Source organism: Microcebus murinus, chromosome 19 (genome assembly GCF_040939455.1).
Source record: "Microcebus murinus isolate Inina chromosome 19, M.murinus_Inina_mat1.0, whole genome shotgun sequence".
Taxonomy (NCBI): domain Eukaryota; kingdom Metazoa; phylum Chordata; class Mammalia; order Primates; family Cheirogaleidae; genus Microcebus; species Microcebus murinus.
In genome coordinates this window covers 1300371-1327755 of record NC_134122.1, presented here as the reverse complement: position 1 = coordinate 1327755, position 27385 = coordinate 1300371, and the positions used below count along the sequence as shown (strand labels likewise).

Here is a 27385-nt window from a genome sequence, read left to right as displayed (position 1 = left end):
TAAGTATCTGTCCCATTATAATACCTGCTAAAAAGTCACCTAGGTCCCTGTAATGTTCCTGTCCTTTCTTCATGAGTTGAATGTTAGATGGCATCTTTAATTAATTTAGCCCGTCGAATTTAGCAGTGGGGGTTGTATACCAACTTCAATGACACTAATGTTAGTAAGTTCTGGTAACCCACTGCCATTGGTCCAGCCAGGATGGCATCTTTACATAGTGCTCTGTAGCCACGTATAAAATAGGAACACTTCATTAATGATCCCCAAGATGGGAAGGAGTAAGAAAAGATCATGAGTCATGAGTTCAGAAGAAATGAACCAACTGACACGGGAGGTATGTACACATGCTTGCAGGATCTGACCACTGAGGCACACCACAAAGGTAACAGCGAGTTACAGGTTGTCAAAGAAGCCAGTGTGTTTCTAGACAGGCTGTGGGCCTTGAAGGGGGACTCTGAGGTCTGTTCGTCACACCTTCATCCTAACACGGATGGAGCCTCTGTGGTCATTCCAGACCTGGCCACTGCCTGGCCTCTCCGGACAGCTGAGTTGTGACCATCTTGAGATCTCAGCACTTGCCTACAGCTTGCGCAGCTGCTACAAATAGGTAACGTGAGGCCGGGCGCTGTGGCTCACGCCTGTAATCCTAGCTCTTGGGAGGCCGAGGTGGGCGGATTGCTCAAGGTCAGGAGTTCAAAACCAGCCTGAGCAAGAAGGAGACCCCGTCTCTACTATAAACAGAAAGAAATTAATTGGCCAACTGATATATATATATATATATATATATATATATATATATAAAAATTAGCCGGGCATAGTGGCACATGCCTGTAGTCCCAGCTACTCGGGAGGCTGAGGCAGAAGGATCACTCGAGCCCAGGAGTTTGAGGTTGCTGTGAGCTAGGCTGACGCCATGGCACTCACTCTAGCCTGGACAACAAAGTGAGACTCTGTCTCAAAAAAAAAAAAAAAAAAAAAATAGGTAACGTGGCACTGTCAGAGCCCAGCCCAGCCCAGCCCCTGGAACGTGCTCTACACTCAGAACACACGTGTGGAACAGTAAAGATGGCGTTTCAGGTAACCCACGTTGGTTTTCTTCATCTGAAGCCTAGATCCAGCAGGCAGAGTGGTGTGGAGCCTCCTAGAGGGAGCTCTGCAGGCAGGTAATCTGAGAAGTTTCATCACCCCGAATCACGTGATACACACAAGGACATGAAGTTTGAGGAACATAGAAAAATAGAGACAGGACTTCGATCTGAGAAGCTCTCAGTTACCTCACTCACTCACTGCAAGGATTGTCACTAGTTTCAAAGCCAAGTTAGAGGCAGGTTAAACATCTTAAAAACACCTTTAGAACAAATGGTATATGAAAAAAAATAATCATTACATTTAGAGACAGAAACTGAAAATACTGCTGTATTCCCCACTAATTCTGCTCAAAGCTTTGAGTAGATTAATTTGGGCATCCTTTGGCTAAATGAAAAAACAAACCAAAACACACACTCTCCAAAAATGGCAAACCCCTTGACCAATGAAAAGCAGTAGGGAAAAGGGCAGAGTTCAGGCATTTTGTTTGGAGAATGAACCCAGGAGGAGACATGCACATACAAAACAGGCAAAGACTTTGAGTATGTGATTGCTAAGTTTAATTCAACAGTTATACCCGATTCTGCCTTGTAAAAATAACAAAAATGTTCCTATCAAAATTACACTGAGATATGAGTATAGGATTTTTTGTTTAGATACAGCACTAGAAAAATGTTGGCACCAAATGCACTTAAAAGTTTTAAGGCTTAATCAAAATACAGAGTAGTAATTTATCAATGCAGCTTAGAGGTTGAAAACAGGATGCTAAAGTTTTTAATCTTCCAAGTACAGGCAGTCCCCAATGTATAGAACACCTTCCAAATGCAAACAGCAACCACAGTGGGGCTCCCTCGCCCAGCCTACCCAGAACTCAGCCCAGCCCTGAAGCCTCAGGAAAGGTGGGAAAGATGGGAAAAGAGTGAGGTGAGTTCTGTCACTGCTGCCCAGGGGCCTTTGCTCTGGTTCACGGTTGATTTTCTTACTCCCCAAGGCGTTCTTTCTCATCCCTGGCTTCTCCCTTCTCCACCGGAAGTGCCTGCCAGTGGGCAGGACCATAGAGCTCCCGCACCTGGCTGACAGCAGGGTTCAAGGGAGGGGCAGGGCCAGCACAGCAAGGTCAGGTTTGTTCTAGGCAACACAATGTGGATTCACAAACCATTTTCTCATTAGAAAGAGTTGTAAGTGGTCGTTCATTTCTACCATTAGACTATTTCCTTTTAAGTAAAACAAATTAGTGTATTTGGGTTTTAAAAGTATACTACCATTTATGACGTTTTTAAATGGCAAAGCTCTGAATTCCTAACAACTCTTATAAATGGCTGAACCACAAACCATTTGAAGTGTGACAGAGTCACATGGAATGACTGTTTCTTGGCTCCAAAGTCTGAAGGGGGGGGGCTGTCTTTGGTTGACAAAGCCTCATGCAGATGCCTCCATGTGCCGGGAACAGGAAGTGAGCCTGGCAGGCAGTTCCTGCAGGCACTCAAGCAGGTAGGCCAGCATGAGGCTAAGTTGTTGCTTTTCTATTAATAAACTCTAATCATGATGATGTTTCTAGCACCAGGCGTTAGCTTTGTAGGCACTCAGAGCAATAGCTACTACCACCCAGACGTTCTTCTATGCAGACAGATGGCCGCCCAAGGGAAGCAGGGGACTGAAACTGCGGCCCTTCAGGGGTGAACAGGAGGGACTTTTGCCTGAGAGCTGAGCAGCGCCACTCCTGCTGGCCCACTGCCTTAGCCGGCAAGGGCAAGGGAAATGAACAGCCGTGACTGCTGCTAAACTACCTCACCTCCTGGGCTCAGGTCTCCAATCTCTTCCAGACGACTGTGACCATGGTCCAGAGGTTCTGCAAAGCTTCACAGGGTGGTGTAAGCAGGTTTTGTTCCTCTTTGGTGAACCTGAGCAAGTGACTTTTTTCTGGGAAGGTGTCAGGAACAGAGCAGAATCAATAATCATTTATGTAAAGCTGCTGTTTAAAAATAGCTTTTCAGGTATTAAAGAATCCAGGGTTCTCAAGCACCTAAATACTATTGTATTTTCATATTTTCCCCATGCAAGACATGGGAGAAGCTAAATAAGCCCCTCACTTGGACACGTCCGAGTGGTTTTCAGGTCCTAAGAAGGTCAGTGGGGCACACTTATGGAAGAACCCTGGCTTAGGAGGCAACTGTCCATGTCCCTGGAGAAGAACAAAGGCCTGGACTTAAGGCTGATGAGAAGAAAAGGAACAATTCACAAGCAAAACTGGCAGGTGAAGGACCAAGGCCGTCCCTTGCAGGAGAGGGCAGATCCCTGCGGGAGACGGGCTGGGGCTCTGGGCGGTAGAAACTGGGCAGCTCAGAGGATTAGGGTGTAAAACCTTCCACAAAACAGAAGACTGAGGACAACTTTTTGGTTTTTTTAAAGCTGCCAGGGAGAAGCAACCAAGCTGTTTTAAGAAAAGACTGCAAAAAAACAAACAAACAAAACAAAACAAAAAACTGGGGCTAAAACAGACAGGAGACGCTGGGGCTCGGCAGGGTGGCCTTGGGGTGGGGAGCGTGGTGAGGGCACCTGGCGTCAGGATCTGAGGGGTCGTCCAGACACCCCCAGCACCTCGTCAGTGTCTGCACGTAGAGGACGGGCTGTTTTACGTAGAGGACGGGCTGTTTTGTGTCCTCTCCGTCCTTCCCAGGTGTCCCATCGGCTGGCACAGGACGCCGCGCCTTGCCAAGCCTCCCGCGGCCCCGTGCTACCTCCCAGCCCTGGCCCACCGTAGAGTCCCTCTCACGTCGGGACTAGGACTGAGTGAAAACCAGGGAACCGCAGTTTATCCCCACGCAGACGCAGGCGTGTCTCCCGCAGTCTGGAAGGCGTCGTCCTCTCGTGACGTCAGTGGAGACCCCGAGCCACCAGCCTCCTGCTCACGACTAACCCCCTTCCCCCCAGCTCGCTCGGGCTAAAGGAAACGACAGTATTTGCTACACCAACTCCTGACTCTCGTCTGGCTACGGTCAGGCAGTCACTGTTCTAGTAGAAGGAAATGCTGGATTTGCCTCCTGGGGGGTTCAGGACTTTGTTGTGCGAGCGAGGCCTCGGCCCCAGCCTGGGCTCGTGGCTGTCGACCTTGGCGGTGGGCACGTGCTCCGCTTCCCTGGCACCTGGCTCTCCTCCGGGTAGGATGCTCGCCGCAGCTGTAGGGCAAAGTGAGCACAGCACCTGTTAGAGCAACCTGTCCCCCTGCCAGGCGTGCCACGAGAAAGAGTCTCAGAGCAACTCGGGAGGAATTCATACTGTTACGGGGAGAGGGAGGAGCGGGCTTTCCGCCCTGCACCACGCCAGCCGGCGGCACTCAGCAGGCGCAGCTCTTGACGTGGGCGTGACACTAGAGCTCGCCACGGAGAACACGCTTTGGTTTCTTCCTAAATCAGTTAGCTGTTTCTTTATATTCTTGTTAGAGTCCACTCCTATTTCTTCCACTGCAAGTATAAAACGCAAACTCCCCAGGTGCGCATGGAAAGGGGGGAGCGCGTCTCAACAAGGCGGAGGCCGGGCTTCCTGTCACCACTGCTCTGGACTTTCTGGAGGAAGAATCAACTCCTGCGTGTCTTGGTCATCAGTTTAGGGAAATGGTGACCCGAAGACAGGAATCTGCCCAGGGTCAGCCTGGAGAACCACGGTGAGAGCTGAAGTCTGACCTCCAACCCGACCACAGAGTGGCTCCTGGGCGACTGACCACGGAGAAGCCACGTCCCGCCCCCATCCCGCCCTGCGTCCCTCCTTCCCACGTCCCAGCTCTCCTGCATCCCTCTCCTGAATTAGCTCTGCCAGCTCTACCACTGGCCGCAAGTTCATGAAGGGTGGGGGGGTCCCAGCCCTCCGCTACACAGATCGGTGCTAGGAAGACACCACCTTGGTCTCAGGCCCGGGCTCATGAGCAACAAGGAAAGGAAACCTTTTCTACCCCGAGCTGCTTCAAATGCCAAATCCTCTCAGCAGCGAGCACAGCAGCCAGCCTGGAAGGAGCAGAGAAACGCAGCCTTCCGGTCGGTCCCTGGGGACGCACCCGTAGCCGTCCAGAATGAGGCCACTCAGAAAGAAGGGGCAGGAGACAGCAGCTCACCTTTAAGGTCTGATGTTGGTTCTTCTCCTTCACGTAAGAAAACGTGATCCTGCAACGAGGCAAACCAGCAGGTCAGCAGTCTGGTCAGAACTTTTCCACCCTTATTCAACTGGACAGTGAAAACCAGGATGTGAATGACTTTAACTTTTGAGTTTTTCTAGAGACAGGATCTTGCTCCGTCACCCAGGCTGGAGTGCAGTGGTGCGATCACAGCTCCCTGCAGCCTTGAGCTCCTGGGCTCAAGTGATCCTTCCACCTTGGCCTCCCGAATAGCTGGGATCACCCCTGTGTGCCAACACACCTGGCTGACTTTTTAACTTTTAAAAAATATCCTTATTGTGGACAATTTCAACCATAAACAGAATAGACAGAGTAATACCGTGAACCCCGCATAACCCTCTGTACGGGCACAGTGACACCAACTCATGCCACCCTTGTCTTGGCCACACTGTTCTCCCAACTTCAGGCCTCCCAATCCTTGTATGGGATTATTCTGAAGCAAATCCCAGATATCTCATTTATCCATAGACAGTTCAAGAAGTGGCTCTTAGGCCGGGCGCGGTGGCTCACGCCTGTAATCCTAGCTCTTGGGAAGCCGAGGCGGGCGGATTGCTCAAGGTCAGGAGTTCAAAACCAGCCTGAGCAAGAGCGAGACCCCGTCTCTACTATAAATAGAAAGAAATTAATTGGCCAACTGATATATATATATAAAAAAATTAGCTGGGCATGGTGGCGCATGCCTGTAGTCCCAGCTACTCGGGAGGCTGAGGCAGAAGGATCGCTCGAGCCCAGGAGTTGGAGGTTGCTGTGAGCTAGGCTGACGCCACGGCACTCACTCTAGCCTGGACAACAAAGTGAGACTCTGTCTCAAAAAAAAAAAAAAAAAAAAAAAAAAAAGAAGTGGCTCTTAAAAAGTCCTTAAAAAAAAATTCTCGAAACTGTAAATATTGATATCAATGCCAAATTTTAAACATCAGCATTATGTTTTTAAGGTTGGTCCATGACGTAGCACGTGTCAACGCTCCATTCCTTTTCATGGTTGAGTGATATTCTACTGTATGGATAGACCACCTGTTGTTGCCCATTCATCCGCTGATGGATACTTGGGGTGTTTCCACCTTGGGCTCTTATGAATATTTTGCTATGAAAACAGGTGTGCAAGTATCTGTTTCAATCCTCTTTTTCAAATCTTTTGGGCGCACACTTAAGAGTGGCATTGCTGGAGCACAGGGTAACTCTAGGTTTAACTTCTGAAGAACCACAAACTGTTCTCCACAGCAGCTACAGCATTTTACATCCCCGACGGCAACGTAGGGGAGCGCCATCCTTGTCAACACTTGTTTTCCATTTTACATCACTGCCGTTCTGGTAGGTGTGAAGTGGTATCTCATCATGGTTTTTCTAGTTGTGTTTTTTAAGAAATGGGGTCTCGTTCTGTCGCCCAGGCTGGAGTACGGTGGTATGATCACAGCTCACTGCGGCCTCGAGCTCCTGGGCTCAAGGGATCCTCCTCTTTGCGCCTCCTGAGTGGCTGGGACTGCTGGTGGGCAAATCACAACGTCCAGCTTCATGGTGGTTTTTGATATACGTTTCCCCAATGACTGATGGGGGATGTGCATCTCTTCACACACTTATTGGCCACTTGTGTATCTGCACCGGAGAAATGTCTATTCAAATCCACTGCCACGTTTGAACTGGGCTGTCTGTTCTTTTGTTGAGTCCCAGGCATCATTCTTTATACATTCCAGACAGGAAACCCTCATCAGATATGTGATTTGCAAATATTTTCTTCCATCCTGTGGGTTGTCTTTTCACCACTCCCCACATTTTTTTATTTTTATTTTTTGGAGACAGGGTTTCTGTTGCCCAGGCTGGAGTGCAGTGGTATCATTGTCGCTCACTGCAACCTCACACTCCTGGGCTCAAGTGACCCTCCCGCCTCAGCTTCCCAGAGTGCTGGGACTACAGGTGTGAGCCACTGCGCCCAGCATTTCAGTCTTAATAGTGTCCTTTGATGTACAGTTTTTAACATTAATGAAGTCCAATCTATTTACTTTTAATTTTGTTGCCTGTGTTTTTGGTGTCTTATCTAAAACTCCATTGCCAAGGACAAATTCATGATGATTTGTCTCTATATTTTCTCCTAAGAATTTTATAGTTTTAGCTCTTAACGTTACGTTTTTGGTCCATTTTGAGTTCATCCTTACGTAGGGTGTAAGGGTCCAACTCTTATCTTCCTGCACGTGCACACGCAATCTTCCCAGCACCGTTTGCTGAAGAGACTGCTCTGTTCCCACTGGATGATCTCGGCACCCTTGTGGAAAAATTGCTTGAATAAAGAGGTATAATTGGGAGGGTTTATTTCTCAGTTCTCAATTCTATCTACCAATCTGTATGTCTGTCCTTATACCAGTACCATGTTGTTTTAATTTGCTTTGTGTAAGATTTGAAATCAGGAAATAAGAGCCTCCAACGTTTTCCTTCTCAAGATTGTTGTGGTTATTTGGGGTCCCTTGAGATTCCATATGAATTTTAGGATGGGATTTTCCATTTATGAAAAAAACTCTTGAGACTTTGGTAGGGATTGCAGTAAGTCTCCCCTCAATCTCCAGGACGGCCACCGCAGTCTGCCTTGCAACTTCCTGCACGTCACATCACTCTGGTGTAACATGGGGTTTGGTCTGATCTAGGTTTGATTTTTTTGACGAGACAATGTCAAAGGTGGTCCTTGAGGGACTCATTACCAGGCCCGTGGCATTTTGGGATGTAACAGCCACTGATGATCACTGTCTAGATCCACAATTTTACTACAAGTTTGCAAAATGGTGATATTCTAATTTCGTCACTGTGTCTTCATTTACTGCCAGGAGTACTTGTCCGAAAGGGAACTTTCCCTTAACAGCTGCTGTCCTGCCATACGGGTCAGGCAGGAAACACTGGCCAGGACCTCTACTATGTCCTCCTCCAGCTGCACAAATGGGTCCTATGGCATTCTCCAAAGGTCACAAATTAGATGATTTTTAGTGCCATTATGAACCCATGAATTCCAAATCATTGCAATAACTGTACTTGTTAAGGATCAAACAGCCCCACTTCTGGCCTGTGGGCCCTCTTCACGTGGTGGTAAGAGTCCAGGAGCCGCTCCAGCAGCCTGCGCAGCTTCTGGAATTCTGGCACTGCAAGATGCTCCAGGCTCACTTTGCCTGACCTTGACCCGGAATTGGCCATTTCTCCAGTGATGCTGGGGATGAACAGTGGTCCTAGATCAAAAGACCTTTATGTTTATTAAAAATCAAGGAAGCTCTCTTCTGTTTCTGCTTGTTCTACACCGAGTCGTACTAAGGGCGCACAGTCCTCTGCCCAATCCATGTTCGCTGGAACCTGTGAGTCGCCGCAGGAGGCATCTCGCCCTGTGTTCGGCTGATTCAAGCCCCTCTCCTAGTGAGGAATTGCTGACTTTAGGCCATTTCCAGTCTAGCCAAGGTTCAGCCTGCAGCAGAGGCCCTAAAAGTACTTTCCAAAGAAATGCTCTTTTAAAATAACTCAAACATAACGGTCTAGTAACACCAGAGAGGCTCCTGCCTGGTTCCCAGGAGACCAGACTGGAAAGAGACGCCACTGCGGAGGTGCCCGCGCAGCGGAGTCGTGGGGCAATCCAGACTGGGTGCTGCTCCCGCATCCACTCTTGTTCTCTCCTTGTGTTGGTTCTTTTCAAGTTTCCGTTTCAACTCTGCCACGGGCCACCTTCTGGCCTGGCGTGTGAACCAACAAAAGTTCAGCAATTTTCTAGGCTTAAGCAGCTCCAGCAGTAGTTAAGAATTTTCTGTTTTAGGGAGGAGATTGTACCTTCTAATCACAATAAAGGTGGAAAAGCAAATAAATAAGTTGAGAATATTGCTAATAACTATGTCAATAAAGATCCTGGCCTCTATTATGAGTCTGGATGTAGTAAACCCTAGAAATGTTCTGCTACCACTCAGGCAAACAACATCCAAGCAGGGGAGGTGCAGGCTCTGGTCCTCAGGGAAGCCAGGACTGGCCTCAGTGGAGCCCTCCCTTTGGCCCTGAGGCCACAGGTCTGAGCAGTACTCCCTAAGGCCACATCCAAAGCCACATTGCTTCGGCATTCTACTTCCTGTGGGTTCGGAGTCAGTGTTGTAAGCGCAGACTCTGCTGGTATCATTCTGAGGGTGCCTTCACTGGTTCAGAGGCGCCAACTACATGTCAGCCAAGCACCACGAACCAGCACAGATAACAAGCACGAGGATTTCATCACCGTGTGGGACGATTCCCACCAAAAACCATTCCTGGCCAGGTGCTGCGGCTCAGCCTGTGATCCCAGCACTGTGGGAGGCTGAGGCAGGAGGATCACTTGAGTCCAGGAGTTCAAGACTGCAGTGAGCAGTGACTGCACCACTGTACTCCAGCCTGGGCAACAGAGCAAGACCCTGTCACAAAAACCCAACAAATGGGGGGGGGGGGGGCCCATCATTTTTCTCTTCCAAAATGAAACAAGAATAGGGAAAAATTCGAGAGGGTCCGATTCCTCGAGAACGCTTAGCTGTGTCACTCCCCCGGCAGCAGCCACAGCCTGTGTGTGGAACTGCCTCCTCCAGGGCTTCCGTCAGCACCAGGCTGGATGTTTCTCGGGTGACTCAGGAGAGGTTCCCAACTCAGTGACTAATGACTGCTCCCAGGAAAAGCAACGTCATCACCCACCAACATGCCACACCTGGCTCAGAGCCTTTTTAAAGAGACTTGGCTTACATGTTTCTCTTCCATGTCTGCCACCTGAATGTAGTCCATACCTTGGGTTTGTTTGGGTGTGCCAAGCGGGAAGTGGCGGTGATTGGGGAGCCAAAAATGTCACTGGTCTTCCCACCAGGGGGGTTGAGATGCTGCCGGGTCTGCACGGGAGCCGATTCGTCGAAGATACCACTTCCTTTCCCACCTGCAGGAGCAATTGCAGAACACTGAGCACTTGGAACATCCGTCTGACCCTTCCCCACACATCCGTCACCTCTCTCAATGACACCTTAGTGCCAGCCTTGGGCCCCAGACCAACAGGGCAGGACGATCAGACGCTAACTCCTAAAGGGCCCCGTCAAACCCCAGCCTTCACCCAGGGCCTGCTAGAGCCTTCCCCGTCAAACCCCAGCCTTCACCCGGGGCCTGCGAGAGCCTTCCCCGTCAAACCCCAGCCTTCACCTGGGGCCTGCGAGAGCCTTCCCCGTCAAACCCCAGCCTTCACCCGGGGCCTGCTAGAGCCTTCCCCGTCAAACCCCAGCCTTCACCCGGGGCCTGCTAGAGCCTTGGTGTCTGGAACAGAGCTGACCTGGACTGGCCTCTAGAGGGAAGGTGGCATGAAACAGCACTTTTCCTGCTATAATTTCCTAACCATGCTTTCCTGTGAAGCATCTTCTTCACTAAACCCATGAAGGCTTCTTTAGTAGGCTAAATGTCTAGGTCACACAGACAGCTCTGATCCTAATAACACGCCCATTCCAGGGAAACCGGGAACCTGGAACCTAGTGTTTACTTGTCATTCTTCTGACCCCATTCTGGCTGTAACTGCGGGAGACAACTACGTGTCAGCCAGTTAGAGACAGGTAACATCTCTGCTGCCAACTCTAAGTGACTTGATAAGCCATAATGAAAATGTGCTTCTAAAGTAGGTAAGTAACTAAGGCTTGGGTGTAAAACATAAATGCGCACACAAGAGGATGGCTACTCAGATACCAGCTGATCATCTCTGAAAAAGCACCATGCACAGACTTGCCACAGAGCGTCACACTAAAGGGAGGTGGGCATCGTTCCGTCATGGCCTGGTGCACTCCCAGGACAGCTCTGGAGCACACTCTGCTGCGCCAGGCTCAGAGGAACTGGCTCACACACCTGAAGTGCCTCGGGTTGGACTCTACCCTGCAGGCAACGTGCTGTTCTGCCCCCACTGACGCAAAGGACGTGCCCGGCTGACCACCCAGCCCTAAAATCATGACGTGGATGCAATAAGGATGGAAACCACTCACTCCTCTGCTATAACTACAACCAAAAAAACCACCAGACAAAAATCTAGCTTGAGTCTATTGCCTTATTCCTCTACATTTGCTCAAGAAATGTTTGCACCCAGAACCGGGGTGAGGCAGGAAGTAGCCCCAGCTCTGGTCCTGCTTGACTGATCATCTGTCTGACATACTGACTCCAGCGTGTGGCTGCTCAAATCCCGCAAGGATGGAACAAACCGCACTTTCCCCAGTGGACCCGGACAGGGCAAGGCCGCCCAGGTACTGTCACTGTACACTCAGCTGCACAGTCCATCAGCCAAGAGAAACCTTTTTCAGAGTCTCTCACCGTAACCACTAGAAGGTGGGATAAGTTCTTAAGACTATATATATGTGTGTCCTAGATCAGTTCTTCCTTTTTAGAGTTTCAATCCCACTGACAATGTGATTAAAAACAGTCTCTCTCCCAAAGAACAACGTTTAGGCCGGGCGCGGTGGCTCACGCCTATAATCCTAGCACTCTGGGAAGCCGAGGTGGGAGGATTGCTTGAGCTCAGGAGTTCCATACCAGACTATGCAAGAGCGAGATCCCATCTCGATTATAAATAGAAAGAAATTAGCCAAACAACTAAAATAGAAAAAAAAATTAGCCAGGCACGGTGGCACATGCCTGTAGTCCCAGCTACTCGGGAGGCTGAGGCAGAAAGATTACTTGAGCCCAGGAGTCTGAGGTTGCTGTGTGCTAGGCTGACGCCATGGCACTCACTCTAGCCTGGGCAACACAGTGAGACTGTCTCAAAAAAAAAAAAACGAGACCAAAGAACGTTTAAATGCACAATAATTTGCATGCCATTGTAGGACTCTCAAGGGGTCCACAGGACACGTGGAAGAGCCTCCCTGACAGGAACTAGAATCCCACCACCTGTCTCGTACCCTCAGGGCCCGACCCAACCAGCATGTGCTGAACTAATGGGGTATTCGAGCATGCTCAAGCCACTTTTAAGAGAGAAAGTGAAAATCGTGAGAACTTTCTTTCATTTTGGAAGAACTCTGATGACAAGCAATAACCTGTCCCAGAAAATATCTGGAAGGATCAGTATAAAGAAGTAGAAAACAGCTTCAAAAGAACATGAAGTAGGTGGAGGCCGAAGAGTCAGCAAAGGCCCACACCTGGGGGGTTGGTCCTCTTCGGTATGTTCTGAGGTTCTTCAGTTGGTCCAAAAATATTAGACGCCATCCTGTTAGGCCTGCTGGAAGGAACAGCTTCTTCTGGACTTCCAAAAAGATTGCTTGGTTCTCCCCCCGGAGGCTTCATGGCCCTGCAAGGACAGAGCAAACACATGTCACTGGGGGCTGGCCTGGAAGCCTGTCACGGGGTAGAGCATTTTCCTAGTGTCTACACAGAAATCACATACACAGTTGTTTAATACTGGCATGACTGGTTTACACGTGGCCATGTGGCAAATGTATTTTAGTGCTCTTAGGATTTCCTTAAAAGTTTTATGTATCTTGTTTATGCCAAAAAAATCTCTATAAATTTGTGTATTTTGAAATTATTATGATCTCTCATAAATTAAACTTATCCTAAAACAGGCAGATTGAGCCATATTCAGTACAGTTTAATACTAATTTTAATCACTATACAGTGGTGTTTAATACTACAAACACATTGAACGTGTTTAATACTGCTGCTTATGTTTGTTAAGTGCTTGCTCTTAACAAACCTTGTACCTCTTGTGCTAGGTACTATTCTAAGGATTTTATAAGCATGTTATATTCACTTAATCCCACAACAACCCCATAAGGCAGGGATTATTTTCACAGATGATGAATCTGAGATAAAAAGAAATCAAGTAATTTGCCAAAAGCCACACAGGAAATAGCAGAACCAAGATTGAAACGCAGGCAGTCTGGATCTAGAGCCTAGTCTATGCCCTAACACCTCTCTTGAAGGTCTGTAGAATGAGGGGCACCCACCACTCACCCCTCACCCAGCCCAGTAAGCCTGACTCGCAGGCCTGGACCTGCACACTGCACCACGGAGCCAAGGCCACTGAGCAATCGGATGTGGCAGGTGTGGACCAAGATACACGTCTCTGCACGTGGAGGCAAAGTGTCTCCTTAATCATGTCTTTTTACTGATCACATGTTTTGCATATATTAGGTTGATGAAATCTATTAAAATTAACTGCTGATTCTTATTACTTTTTAAAATGTGGCTACTAGAAAAATCTTAAATTCCATCTATGGCTCACGTTGCTATATGGTGTTGGCCTAGACCACAGGAAGTGCCACCAACATTAACCCAAGTGCGTACTGGGGATCTACGCAGTCCTGAAGTCTGATGTGACCAGACAGAAGCTAAGTACCGAGAAGGTCAAAGAATACACCTACTAGCACCACTGTTCAGATTGACACATACGGATGTCACCCCAAAATACACTGGCACTCTACAAATATTGATTTTAATTAAACACCTGTGACGAACGTAGTGTTCCCACTGCTCAGTCACAGGCAGCAATACAGTGAAGTTCTGGTCTTTGGGAAAGTGTCATGCACTATTTGGAAGTGGATATTTAATAAGCAGAAGATCAGAACCTTGAATCACTTTTTATTGCAAAAACTGAGTAACTAAGGAATTGCCACAAAGTTCTACCCCCACAGTATACGTTGCAGAGTGGTGAAATGCTGCATTCATACACATTTTTTCAAAAAACCTGGAAAGATTTTTTTTTTTTTTTTGAGACAGAGTCTCACTTGTTGCCCAGGCTAGAGTGAGTGCCGTGGCATCAGCCTAGCTCACAGCAACCTCAAACTCCTGGGCTCAAGCGATCCTCCTGCCTCAGCCTCCCGAGTAGCTGGGACTACAGGCACGCGCCCCCATGCCCGGCTAATTTTTTCTATATATATTAGTTGGCCAATTAATTTCTTTCTATTTATAGTAGAGAAGGGCTGAGCTCTTGCTCAGGCTGGTTTCGAACTCCTGACCTTGAGCAATCCGCCCGTCTCGGCCTCCCAGAGAGCTAGGATTACAGGCGTGAGCCACCGTACCCGGCCTCCTGGAAAGATTTTTAAAATGCACTTTAGCAAGAGAGGCCTACTGAAACTGAGTTTTAAAACGAGCAAGTGGCCCATGCTTTCGCTAGTCCTAAGCAGTGGGACTGTCTGTGGTCCCAGACATTTAAGAATACAGTTGGCCCTCCGTGCCTGTGGCTTCCACATCCGTAGATCCAACCAACCTCAGACAAAAAACAGAAACAAAAGAAAAAAACGAACGTTTGGGTCTCTACTGAACATGCACAGACATTTTTGTGCATAGGTTATATGCAAATACTATGACATTTCACAAGAGGCACCTGACCATCTGTGGATCTCAGTAGCTACAGGAGGTCCTGGAAGCACCCCCCTAAGGCTAACTATCCGGGAAACCACAGGGCTCAACACCACACAAAAGCTGTGACTTCAGGTTAGGCCTCAATACAAACACTGACCGCTCAAAGTTAGCAAAAAGAACAGGACATTGAAATGTTTGTTTCCTCAAAGGAGCTAGAGAGCTGACTGCTCCCTGTGGTTTCACGCGGACGCAGTTCTTACATCTCCTGGACTGCAGAAGGTGAAGAACTCGTCTGCCTCACAAGGGTGGACAATGCACCAGGCTCAGCCTGAACACAGACCCGCTGCTGGCCGCTCCACACCACAGCAGCCAAGCGAGCACTGGCAGGCCTCTGAATCGGTGCCCAGAGTCCCTGTCTGCTGGGGAGGATGGGAGGCCGATGTGCCAAACCTGCCTGTTCAGCAGTTAGCAATTCCTTAAGGATTTGATGAAGGGAAAAGAAAATCAGTTCAGTTTGAGAACAAATATTTTATTTTTTTAGAGACAGGATCTTGCTCTGTCACCCAGGCTAGAGTGCAGTGGTGCAATCACTGCAACCTCAAACTCCTGGGCTCAAGCCATCCTCCAGCCTCAGCCTCCCGAGTAGCTGGGACTAAGGCATACGCCACCACTCCTGGCTAACTTTTTAAAAATTTTTGTAGAGATGAGGTCTAGCTATGTTAACCAGGCTGGTCTCAAATTTCTGCCCTCAAATCATCTTCCCACCTCGGCTTCCCAAAGCACTGGGATTACAGGTGTGAGCCACTGCACCCAGCCAAGAAAAAACATTTAAAAAAAATAATAACCAAGCTTAAATAAAAAACAGCCAACAAGATTCCTTGTCATTCTTGAAGCAGAACAACAACAAAAAAAAGTATAAAAATTTAAAAAAGAAAGGGCCAACCATATTTTAGTTCAGGCACTTTGTGAAGGCCAAGCTGACTTCTGTACCCATCTGCGGATCACGCAGCTCTGGCATTCCGTATCGTTCTTGGCTAACTGCAGCAAGTCTAACACGCTCGGGTCCCCAGTCACTTCTCTGGAAAAAGAGGACAGAGACCTGCAATCTTCAGAACTGAACAGAATTTAACTTCAAGTCTCGTGCCAACATGAGTTCAGATCTCCCTTTACTAATTTATGGGAAACGTGGCTCTCCTCTCACACCCCCAAAAGGTCCTACGACCTGTCACATCAGACTGCAGGTAGACGCCTTTGATTCAAGCCTGCCAGGACGCTTTCCTGGGGTCTCCTCTGCCTCTTACCCTCGCTGCAATTCAACTCTTGCACTTCCTGAGCTCCTGTCCCTGGCAACCTGCACAGACCCTGAGGACAGATGAACAAGAGCAAGTCCTCGCCCAGGAGGAGTTGCAAGTTTAATGGGAAAGCTACATCTGCGCATAGGGGGTTTCAGTGTCCCGTGTGAGTGATGTGACGGACACTGAGTGTCACTGGAACACCAACGTTTGGAAGAGGTGATGCCCAAATTGAGTGTGTGGTCTCCATGCAGAAAGGATCCCATGGGGGCACAGAAGGTAAGTGTGAGTTACCTGAAAGAACCAAATGTTAATCTGGGGTGGTGGAAATACAGTACTTAATGTTGTTCTGTGTACTTTTCTGGATTTTTGTTTGAAAACAAGCAAACAATAAAAAAGCAGTACCACAGAATGTACTAGCAGGGATCGTGGTGCATAAAGGCCGGGCCACCTGGGATCAGGTGGTGGCCACCTCCACCACAAAGGCCACGGCACCTCAGGTCTCACAGCCGGCAGCCACTGTGCCAACTGCAGGGCTGCCGCAAAGGGGGCTCACAGCGATGGGACTGAGAGTTCAATAGACCTTTCAGCACAAACAGAGCCACAACAATGGCGCAGTGTGGCCTTCTCCAGGCCATGCGCAGCCCCTACTAGGACAGTGATTATGGGGAGAGGAGGGAAAAGCTGGCCAGCTCAGACATTTGGGGACAATTTCTTTTTTCTTTTTTTTTAAAGGCGAAAAGAAGTTTATTGCGACATCTGCATACAAAGGCTGAGGAGAAGATGGCATCACCATTTGGGGATAATTTCACAATGTGGGGGTGCTTTCTAACTGTCTTCTATACTGTTTTTGGCAGTATCCCTTCCATTTGTTTCGGTAAAGATATTAAAAACACACAAGACAAACTAAGGGGCCTGTGACAAGAAGGAAAGCCCCACACGCACTCAAGTAGACTACAGAGGCCGAGCAGACCAATTGCTCCTGACCGCACAGCTTGACCGTGAGTTTCAGAAATGATTTTGGGGACTGGCCAGTGAGAAATAGACCCAGATTAAATTCTTTACAAATAGAAATTTTATAGCTTAAGGGAAGATCTTAGGTTAATGGTGGCTAAAAGCATAATGCTTTTATGGTTCAAAACCCCTTCAACACAAGATAATTCCTCAGAAAGAAAACAGAAGATGTATGTTCTGAGGGGGGAAAAACTGCCTGGGTAACCTGCAGCCACCACTTGATCCTCCCTTCACAGCAAAATAAAGTGTCAATCTTAAGGCACCAGCCTAGCTGCTCAATCCTGTCAAGACAGCCAGCAAACGCAGCTTCTAACAATCCAAGCAGACGGTTCCAATTACATTTAATCATCCAGTTAAGACTGGTTTACCAAGGTGTGGTGGCTAACACCTATAATCCTAGCACTTTGGGTGGCTGAGGCAGGAGAAATGCTTGAGGCCAGGAGTTCTAGACCAGCCTGGGGAACACAGCAAGACCCTCATCTCTGGGGGGAAAGAAAAAACTGGTTTGCCTACCTCAACATCCTGTAAGGAAGATTTTTCTCCTTTTCATAACACCCTGTCTAAAAACGAATCCCCCACAGAGGTGTGAAATATTATTTTAGAGCACTACCTCTGCAGCTAACTCTGGAACTCAAAAATTCAGCAAAATGTCAGTGTTCCCAGCGGTGCTTATAAACTTCAACCACTGGGCTGCCAGTTAACAGGCGGCCTGCAGTCCCAGCTACTGGGGAGACTGAGGTGGGAGGATGGCTCGAGCCCAGGCAGTGTAAACAAAAAGGGTATGTACTTAATGGACGCAACCGAGACACCCCTGGGAACGCAGCCCTTGCCTGGCTGTGCAGGTGTACGCAGCTCTGGCTGTCAGGCAGCAGGTGCTCAGTGCATCCTGAGTACATAATGAACTCCTGGTCCCACATCAGCGCAGACCTAGAGGTGAGTAATTAACAGTCACTGTTCCATAGATTGGTTAATGGTTAACTACTTGGTTAGTGTTCCTGAATACTGCCCTAACTCCCCCAAATTAAAAGGGTTTTTTAGCAAGTGGGAACAAGTGTTTAGCATTTATTCTATTTAGCATTTGTCTTGACAGGTGTCACACACACACATTCTCTTACTTCCAGAGAGGCTGTGCCGCAGAAATGGCTCACAGAAAAATACAGAAAAATCTCACGCATCTGAAGACCCAAATCTTTACAATGCAAGCTGGGTGCCCAAGAGGCACGAAAGACCTCGTCAGCTCCATCAACTCTAATTTATGTGACTTCCAATACCCAAAAAGCACTTTAGATGTAAAAAAAAAAAAAAAAAGTGCACTGTGTGTTGCTGGGTGTTAGACTCCTCCGGTAGCTAAGTGGAGAGAACAGCACCTACCTGCACAGGCTGCGGTGAAGACTAAAGGAGGTGATCATTTGCTTGAGCACTGATGGCTGTCATCTTCTTCCCAGGACATCTCAGTACTTTCCCACTGGAAGTGGACTTGCCCGGACACAGCCACCGGCACACACATACGTACAGGCACGCAGACACGTGCAGACAGGCACACATGCACACGCGAGCACGGGCACACGCACAAGCACACACAGGCACACATGAGCGCGGGCACACATACACACAAGCACACACAGGCACATATGGGCGCAGGCACAGGCACACGTACGCACATGCAAACACGGGCACATGCACACGTACACACACAGGCACACGCCAACACAGGCACATGCACACGTACACACACAGGCACACACGGGCGCAGGCCGCGCGACCCGCCATCCCCTCACAGCTTTGTCCCCAGACCCCGCGCGCCCTCCGCGCCCAGGCCCGGCCGCACGGAGTGGAGGGACTCGAGGGCCGCCCCTTGCGGTCGGGGTCCCGGAACGCCCCGCCGGGCCGGCCACGCACGCCGAGGGAAGGGCTGAGGCGCGGCCCGGGGCCTCTGTGAGCTCGCCCTGCCCGCCGCCCGGGCCGGCCCGCCCCGCTCCGCCGCCCGCCACGTGGCCGCACCCTCGCCGGCCCCGCGCCCCACGCCCGCCCCGAGCCTCACCGGGAACCCGCGCGGCCGCCCTCGCTCTCCGGGCCCTGGAACATGTCGTCCGCCGCCCGGCGCCGCCCTCTGCCCGCCGCGCCGCGATTCCCGCCGCGCCCCGCGCAGGTATCGGAGCCCGCCCTCCCACGCCCATTGGGCGCCGCGACGCCAATCTCGCTTCCGCAGCCTATCGCCTCGCGGACCCCGCCCTTCGCGCTTGCACCCAGTGAGTGGAAGGCTTGGAAAGGCCGGCGCCGCGCCCGCCGCCGACTGGTGAGAAAAGGCGTCACTCAGAGCATTGGGCGCTGGCATTGGGCAGCAGGCTGGAGGCCGAGGAACGGGGCGGAAATGGGGACTTGGGGGGCGCGGTGGGACTGCCGACCGAGGGCAGCACCTGCGCGCACGGCCCCTGCAGGCACAAGGCCCTCAACTCAGGCACAAATGACTACCGAACGACCATGGTTAGATCAAGTATTAGTATGTATTTATGCACAATAAAAACATTTACAAGTTGAACTGGAAATTTAAACAGAAGTTTAACAGCTCTTGTTTATTATATTAAATAACCAAAACACCTTTTATTCCCAAATTGGTAAAGAATAAATAATATAATTTACAATATAGTACAAAAAATAATCAGGAAAGACAGGCATTCTGCTTTATACATACACTGTATATGTATATTTATAATCTATAAAACAAATTCACATCTCAAACAAGCCGAAAACCTTAGATGATATGGCTTAACGATTATTAAAGGAAACAGCAATTTCTGCTGTCCAGACCATTCCTAGAGCCAGTTATCCTGTTATAGAACAAAGGGCACAGGTTGCTGTAGTGCTTCCAAGACATGACTTAAAAATTATTGTGAGATTAGGAGAGCTTTAACAGCTGGGAAAGGTTTGCTGTTTTTTTGTTTTTGTTTTCTTAATCTTTCCTTTTTTTTTTCTTAAGACAAAGTGCCATATTTCCTCACCAATGCATCTGCTAGATCTCCATGCTTAAAGAGAAAACACAACTGTCTTCTTCCTCCTTTGCTCCCAGTGTCTTATATTCCACAACTTTTTTTGCAGAGCAAGTTTAGATTCACTGGTGTGACCTAGTTAAAGATGCTATCAAACTGAAGAGAACATCCACCAGAAATGCCACCGTACAGAAATGGGATTCTGATGCTAAGAGACTGCAGATGTGTGGGAGAGCAAGCAGAACAAATGAGGAAATGACTCCAAAGATTCCCACTCCCTGAGCAAGTACTCTACACCTATTAGATATAGACGGATGAAAAAATGTCATGAAAGTGTGAACTTCAACTTGCCTCTGCACCTTCTAAGGGATGGAATGCTCTCACTGTACATTCACAATCAAGAATCAAAGCCAAAACACCAACTTCCTTGACACCAGAGATATTTGGTCTCAATCTCTAGAAAAGATGAATCAGCAAAAAGACCCCAGACAACATTAGAGAGATTAGGGAAAGATTTTTCTAAGAAAATGATCTCATCTTAATCACATGCTCAAATGCACAAAGGAAGCCACAGGTTCTTACTGAGACTATTTCCACTGGAAAGGTAGAGGAAGACGCAGGAAGTGGAAGGCCTCTCTGCTAGAGTCTTTTGAAAATTCCAGCCATTAACAGTTGCCTATGTTTATACATAAACATTCACTTAGGCTGGAAGAAAATGCATCCATTTTCCACTACAATTGACACCATTTCCCCCTTCATAATGAAAACAAATGCAGGTACCAGTCTAGCTGCTAGAGAAGTGGCGAAAATCTCTGGAATCTTGTCACTTTTACTCCAGGAGAGATGGTCAGTCCTCTCTCTTCCCTAAGATACCTGCCAACTGAATGACAACAGCTACAGTCCGCCCCACTCAGAGGGAGTCTACACCAGAGAACCAAGTGAAAGGTGCTGTTAAATGAATAAGGAACCTACAAAGCAGATCCCAATCTCCAAGGTTTTCCCCACTGGCTGTCACTGGGTGCAAAAGTGACACACCACACTGCCTCAGGGTGTCCCCTGACAGTTCAGGCCCCTCTGTCCCTGGTACATACAGCACACATGGCCCCTGGGTACTGCTGAGCATCAAGGCTGTACTATTACTTGGCATCTCTGGCCTACACTGTGGGAATGTGGGAAAGCTTGGAGTGGCCTAACATGAGCCTGGTGTCCTAATTTACTGCAGACCTGGCAACGTCACATACCCAGCAAGGGAGAGCGACTGATCTTCTTTAGCTCAGTGAGACGCTAATTTCAGGAGACTAATATATTAAGCATAAAACACAAGCTAGTTTAAAGATACTCTGGCTCAAACACTGCTCTTTATAACCCTTAATAAAGTGGCACCATGTTCCTTTTTTTCATCCCTCCAGAGCTTTGGGACTATTTTTTTAAGATCTTGTGTCAAAGTCTGAAGGAGGTAAACCACCTTAGAGGCAAAAGCTCCAAGAAAAACTTGAGAGAAGACAAAAGGAAGCTCCTGCCTGGAAGCCCACTGTCCTGCAGTGCGTCACCGTCGGTGGGACAGCAGGACTGAGGTCTTCCCCCTTATCACTGTTCCCTTCACTGTGGACGGGGAGAGAAATGGTGCAAAGGGCTGGGGCCAGCCCTGAGTGCTGCTGCCTGCCTCACGAAAGGTGGGAGGCAGAGAAAGGGTAGGTTCAGGGGGGTTAGAAAAGCCCAATCAGTCCCGGCTACTGGGTTGGGGTGAAGCAGGAGGGGAGAGGGCGGCGCAGGCACCACCCGCCCAACAGCACAGCAGTGGCTCCTGGCCACACTGGATATGGCTGGACGGTGACTTGTGTGCTTGGAACTCCTGAGGCTGAGAAGGCAAAGGAGCCCTGGTGAGCTCCGTCTGAGAAAGACCGGATGTTGGGCCATCTGCAGTTATAACACTGGTCACCTGGGGCTCAAGGAGGGACACTACCAAAAGGGCAGGGGCATGGTGAGCTCTGACTTCATCTGGACATCTGAACCCTTGCCTGCGTGCCCTGCACAGGAGAGAAATGGGAGTCTCGGGCAAAGGCGAGCACACGAAACTGAGCATGTACACCAGGCCTCCCTGCACCAGCGCCAAGGGGAGCAGAGAAGGCTCTGAAGAAGAGAAAACTTTCCTCGCAATGGCAAGTTTTTCCCACATGCCAGACAGTAACACAGGGAAGCTCAAGAACTCATCGGGAAAGTCTCATCTGTAGTCACATCAGTGCTTAGGGCCATTCCAGCAGAGAGAAACAACACCTAAGATCACCCAGGAGAAACCTGCAAAGGGGCATGGGCAGGAAACCAACTATCAGGGACTCTTCTTCCTCTTCCATGTCTCCCTAGTTCTTAAAATACAAGAAAAACATTTTTAGTCGGCTTAGCAGGACCATATAAAGTCTACACCACCTGCCTAAGACGTGGTTCCCATGCCCCTTCCTGGGAAGGCGGAGCAGCTGCTAGGCAAGGAGCACTAGAGGTGAGTGTTTTTGGGCTGATGGCACTGGCTGCAGCCCGACACTCAGACATCCTCTGGGGTGTGACAACACCAGGCAGGAGCCCAGGCCACACCCGACAGTCCTGCCTAGCACCCTCCTGAGACAACAACCTGAAGGTGGCGCAGGTTTGGCAGAAGGAACGCAGTAGCAGCCTGGGGGCTCCCAGCAGAGAGAGGGAAACAGCAACTCTCTGCACTCAGCTCAGCAGCTACGCCAAGGCACACGCTCCCTTCTTGGAAAGCAAGCCCACTGGCACGTCCGACACAACCGCTCAGGCAGAGCGCAGGCTGAAATGGCATTGCTATGCAGTCCGGGACCCAGGACTGGCCAGGAACTACTCCAAACCACAGCAATTTCTGCTATCCCCCGTTCCCAAGAACTGGTCCTGGTCTCCTGGGACATCACTGCTCACTGCTTGCGGGGACACAGCTCATGACCAGTGGTTCCTGCACGGGGCACATGGTAGGGTGCAGAGGTGCCTCTCTTCAGATCATCTTCTGGGAGTCCTGGGCTCGACTTGTCCTCTCTAGCTGGAAGAGAGTTTCAGCTACCACAAAGGAGAACCCCTAGCCCCATAAGTCCTCCTTTTTAGCCTCCACGATATCCCGTCCCGAGCTGCAGTCACTGGGATAGGTCACCAACGGGGGGGCCACCTCCACCAGCATCAAACAGAACCTCCCGGCGGCTGGGCTCTGTGATGGACAGCTCTTGGGCCAGGTCATTGAACCGAGATATGTAGTCGATGCTGTTCTCGTTCATCATGCACACCAGCTGGGAATCCACGACCTGCGCACAAGAGGAGACACGGGCCATGTCAGCAGGCGGCTGGATGGCCCTCCCTCGGGAGGAGGCTCCCTGCGGAGCAGACCACCGTCTCCCACCAACTCCTGCTGCTGGAGTTGAGCCCTGACGGCGGCCCAGTGTACTCTGGAGAAGTTCCGGAGGACCTGTCATCCACACGCTGCGCAAGTGAGCCTGGCCTGGCTGGCTGCTGCATGAGCGTGGCGGTGCCCCTCCCAAGACAGCCGCAGAGACTAAGGAGCAGCCTGAGGAAACGGAGGCAGCGAGGGGACAGCCTTTGCTAGGGAGGGAGGTTGGGGGGCCTCCAAGGACTGGAGCCTGAGCAGGAGGCAGGGTACATCCTGAGGACGAGTTGGGGAGCATGTTCCTTTTGGGAGAAATAAGTTTGAAGGCCCAGAGGTGGGAACAGACTTTGACTATTCAAAAAGCACAAGAGAGACAGTGGCCACGACACAGTGAGCGAGGAGGAGTGGAGGGGGAGACGCATGTGCAGCAAGGCCTCAGGATCTGACCCTGCGCACGGCTGGGTGGAACCTGCTGTCCTCGCTGTTCACTCTCGCCTCCTGTGCCTGGGTGGAGCCGTCCTGAGGACAGGGCCTTTGTCTGCACGTAGTAGGCCCTCTATAAATGTGGATAATGAATTGCACAACATCATGAATGAATGAGAGAGCTTTGGAAAACAGAGCAGGGCTATGGTATGAACCAAATTTTAAACTTTTTATTAATGTTATGAGAAAGGTCGAACGAGTTAAACTTGTTTTTAGACCGTGGAGCGATCGTGACTCTCCTGCCCATGTTCCGTCAGCAGCTTCCACACTCCTGAATCGGGGCGGTCCAGCTCTGCCTCTCCCCAGGCCACCCACCCCACCACAGGCTCATGTCCCCCAGCGGGCCAGTCTGCAGGTGTTCCACGCCATACGTGCGGCTGAGGAGGTCCACCTTACAGACACAACAGTGGTGCACGTGTAGGGTTCTCAGTCATACCCTTTCACTAAACACTCACCTGCCCCTTCTGCAGGGAAAGATGTGTTTCAGTCACTCACTAAAGATAGAATTTCACAAACACTGACCATGTCTTTTGCTCTGTGTTGCTCACTTTCATATGCAACACATCACCCAGGGTTCCTGGGTGCAAATTCTGATTTGGGGGCCCTGGGGTGGGCCTGAGAATCTGTATTTCTAACTTCTAGGTGTTTCTGCAGCTCGTCTGTGGCCCATTCTTTGAACGCAGGGCCGAGGCATACCGTCTCAGGACATTTGTGCAGTGCCTGTTCTCACAGGGGCCGGGTACGCACAGACATCCATGCTAACATGGGAAGGGAAACGCCAGCGCTCCCAGGTGTACTCTGAGTAAAGATTCTGTGACCAAGTAGGCTGAAGAAATGCCATATGCTATGAGATGGGGACCCATTGTGTTATCTTGTCTGCACTTGTATAAAGTTTCCAGTCAGAGTGTGTGGCCCCGTGCTCCAAAGCCTTTCCCTCAGTTCATCATCCTAAGATTCGCAATTTATGTTTTTTGAGCTTTTTATGCTACAGGGTTTCCCTCGAGCATTGGCCTACAAATTCCCCAAGGAATACCTACTACTATCTCCATACCCAGGACCCAGATTTGGCACTCGTAACAGGACAAACCCTTCCAAGTGGCAGTTTAAATGGAGGAGTCTCCCTCTGAGCCTACCCCCCGGAGCACTGCCGCCCTGCACCGTGCACCAGCTGGATGCCCATCTCATCTTCACTCCTTCAGCAAGCCTTTCGCCCTGAAAGCCTGACTCACCCAGACGCCACTCAAACCACCTGACAGACACCTGGGTGGCTGTGAGCAGACAGCCTGGCCAAACAAAAGAGGGACACTGCATCTGGTCCACGTGCAATTCTGCCCCGACGTGCAGGAGCCGCCACAATGTGATGCCTACCATCATCAGTCCGAGTGCTGGAGAAGCACAAGGATGGCAGAGTCCTGCAGAACCAGCCCAGCTCCACTGGGCCAGCCACGGCACACTGCAGGAGACCCTGCTTGACTGCTATCAGGACAGGACTGGCAATGATAGACCACTTACTATGGCCACATACTCAACAATGGCACTGGCACCTCACAAATCAGGAAACCAGGTAGCCCAGAGCCACACATCTGGTGAAGGACACCTTGGGATGCAAGCTCAGCTCCGGCCGCCCTCAGAGACCCTGCTCTCCACCCAACACCAGAGCTCAGCTGGCACAGAGTCTGTCATTGGGCCATGTGAGCAAATGCCAGCCCAGCCTAGCCAGCACCCTCCACTCTTGTAGTTGTCAAAGACCTGGGTGTGCATGTGCCATCTCCTGGCATTCCACCCTGGCAAGCAGTTCTCAGTGACCCACAGGTCTGGGGAGGGATCTGGCCACCTCTGGGGCGGGGGTCAAGCTCAGGTGTGAGGTTGGTACACCTACCTCTGCAACATCAGCCAGGGACCTGGACACAAATGAGTCCCGTGAGTTTCCATCCAACAAGCTGGGGCCAAGCAAGGAGGTGCCACTGTTGGTCCCAATGGGAGTCGGCAGCATCTTCCGGCTCTTCTCAGGGGAGATGAAGCTTGCTGCAGAGAGAGGACCAGAGGAAACACCCCGAGATCCAGCTCAGTCTGAACCAGCCCAGAGGGAGGGTCCTGAGGCAGGGCTCGCATGGACACTGGGTAACTGGCTTTCCCACGTCACGATCCTTGGGCACAGTGTGCGTCTCATTTTCTAGGAGCACCCAGTGCCCACTCTGGAGCCGCCGGCCCTGCCCCCGCATTTTGTTCTCTGTGCATGTCCTCCCTGACGGGCATTCAGGCTGTTCCTGACATATGTTTGACTTTGCACGTGTCTGCACTGGGACGTGTGGCAGCAGGAGACGCTGGGGGGCTGGCTCCGTTGGCAACACCCAGACCCAGGACTCCGAATCACTCTGGGCCATCAGGTATGGTGCCATCTTCGGGCTGACTGAGCTCACAGTGTGCGACACGTACTACAGCTGCCTGTGACAACCATCTCTGGCTGTTCCCGAAAACCACAAGGGGGTGAGTCCCTGACATGCTAGGGGAGCTCTGTGTGTGTGTAAAACAGGAGCGGGGTGTGTTTTTCCGAAATGCCCCTTCCCACCACACTGACACCTGGTACCCCATGAGCAGCCAGACGGGGGATGAGAACGAACACATCTTATGTACTCTCCCATCTGCAGCGAGGAAAGTGCCATGAGGCAGCTGGACCAGCCACTTCAGCGTATCTGACCCTAGTGAGAGGAGCCAACAGTGCAAAGACGGGGACTTCTTTCCTCCTGCCCTCGGTAGGGCCTTGCAGAAAGCCTCAGGGGCCCAGAGAGCCCATGTGTGAGGTGATGGGGACATTCTGTGCCCCCATCAGGCTGTGGGTTACCAGGGTGTACATGCTTGTCAAAGCTCAGTGAACCAGGCACGGTGACTCATGCCTGTAATCACAGACTTTGGGAGGACGAGGTGTGGGGATCACTCGAGGCCAGGAGTTCAACACCAGCCTGAGCAAGGGCGAGACCCTGTTTTTCTACAAAAAATAGAAGAATTAGCTGAGCATGGTGGCATGTGCCTATAGTCCCAGCTATACCTAAAAGTTATGCCTAAAAATAAAATCAACACTTGAGAAACATGCAGACAGCCCTAGCAGGGGTTCAGCCACAGAGCAACGAGAGCCCGTCTCCCAGACTCCAGCCCGCTGGTCCGGGAAGGGGATTCGAGCCCTGCCCACACGCTCACCAAACAAGCTGCTGAGGGAGGAGTCGGTGGAGTCGCTGGGGTACCACTGAGGGTCGTGGGTGGGAGAGGCAATCCAGTCCGGCTGGGGGCTGCTGGACGGGGAGGGAAGACTCTTGGAACCATCGCTGCCGTTCAGCTTTGCTGGAGAGAGAGGGACGCCTTCACCTGCCCCCCAAAATGTCGGGTCAGAGACGCTGAATGGAGGAGAAGTCTGGTCCCTGCTTCCTCAGCCCCCTGAGAAGGTGGTGCAGCCATGCCGCCAAGTGCTGACGAGCTGGGAGACCCAGGACCCCAAAGGCCCCCACCAGGATGGACAGCCTGCTCTCAGGGAAGGGTCACAGAACCTTCAGGAGGGCTTCATGTGGCAAGAAAGACAGGATGTAGAGCAACAACAACGGCAGTAATGAGCACAGACGAGGCCTGGCCCTCGCCATGGTCTTCATGCAAATCCTCACGTGGTGCTGACAACAGCCTTGAATCGGGCTATTCCCAGTTTACTGCTTAGGAA

General features: G+C 50.4%; 2 protein-coding genes across 10 annotated transcripts in view; both read right to left on the bottom strand.

Annotated features, from left to right (window-relative positions):
* Positions 1–1629: 1629 nt before the first annotated feature.
* Positions 1630–18992, bottom strand: JPT2 (Jupiter microtubule associated homolog 2). Of its 7 annotated transcripts, none has more exons than XM_075994940.1 (6): positions 18875–18952; positions 18205–18309; positions 12364–12512; positions 10000–10142; positions 5192–5240; positions 1630–4262 (listed from the first exon to the last, which is right to left on the bottom strand). In XM_075994940.1, exons 2-6 carry the CDS (start codon positions 18240–18242, stop codon positions 4099–4101), a joined length of 543 nt encoding a protein of 180 aa, XP_075851055.1. In that variant the 5' UTR covers positions 18243–18309; positions 18875–18952; the 3' UTR covers positions 1630–4098. The 7 variants fall into 7 exon arrangements, with proteins under 7 accessions (XP_075851055.1, XP_075851059.1, XP_075851056.1 ...); XM_075994944.1 differs by lacking the exon at positions 18205–18309 and adding an exon at positions 17664–17760 and having other exon boundaries at positions 18875–18924; XM_075994941.1 differs by having other exon boundaries at positions 18205–18298; positions 18875–18891.
* Positions 18993–19318: 326 nt separating this feature from the next.
* CRAMP1 (cramped chromatin regulator 1) overlaps positions 19319–27385 on the bottom strand; it is a 53901-nt gene continuing 45834 nt past the window's right edge. For all 3 annotated transcript variants that reach the window (XM_012743474.2, XM_075994937.1, XM_075994936.1), the window contains 3 exons: positions 26878–27042; positions 25562–25707; positions 19319–23119 (listed from right to left, as the gene is read on the bottom strand). In XM_012743474.2, the coding sequence (XP_012598928.2) occupies positions 22955–23119; positions 25562–25707; positions 26878–27042 (476 nt within the window). In that variant the 3' untranslated portion in view covers positions 19319–22954. The remainder of the gene's footprint in view (positions 23120–25561; positions 25708–26877; positions 27043–27385) is intronic.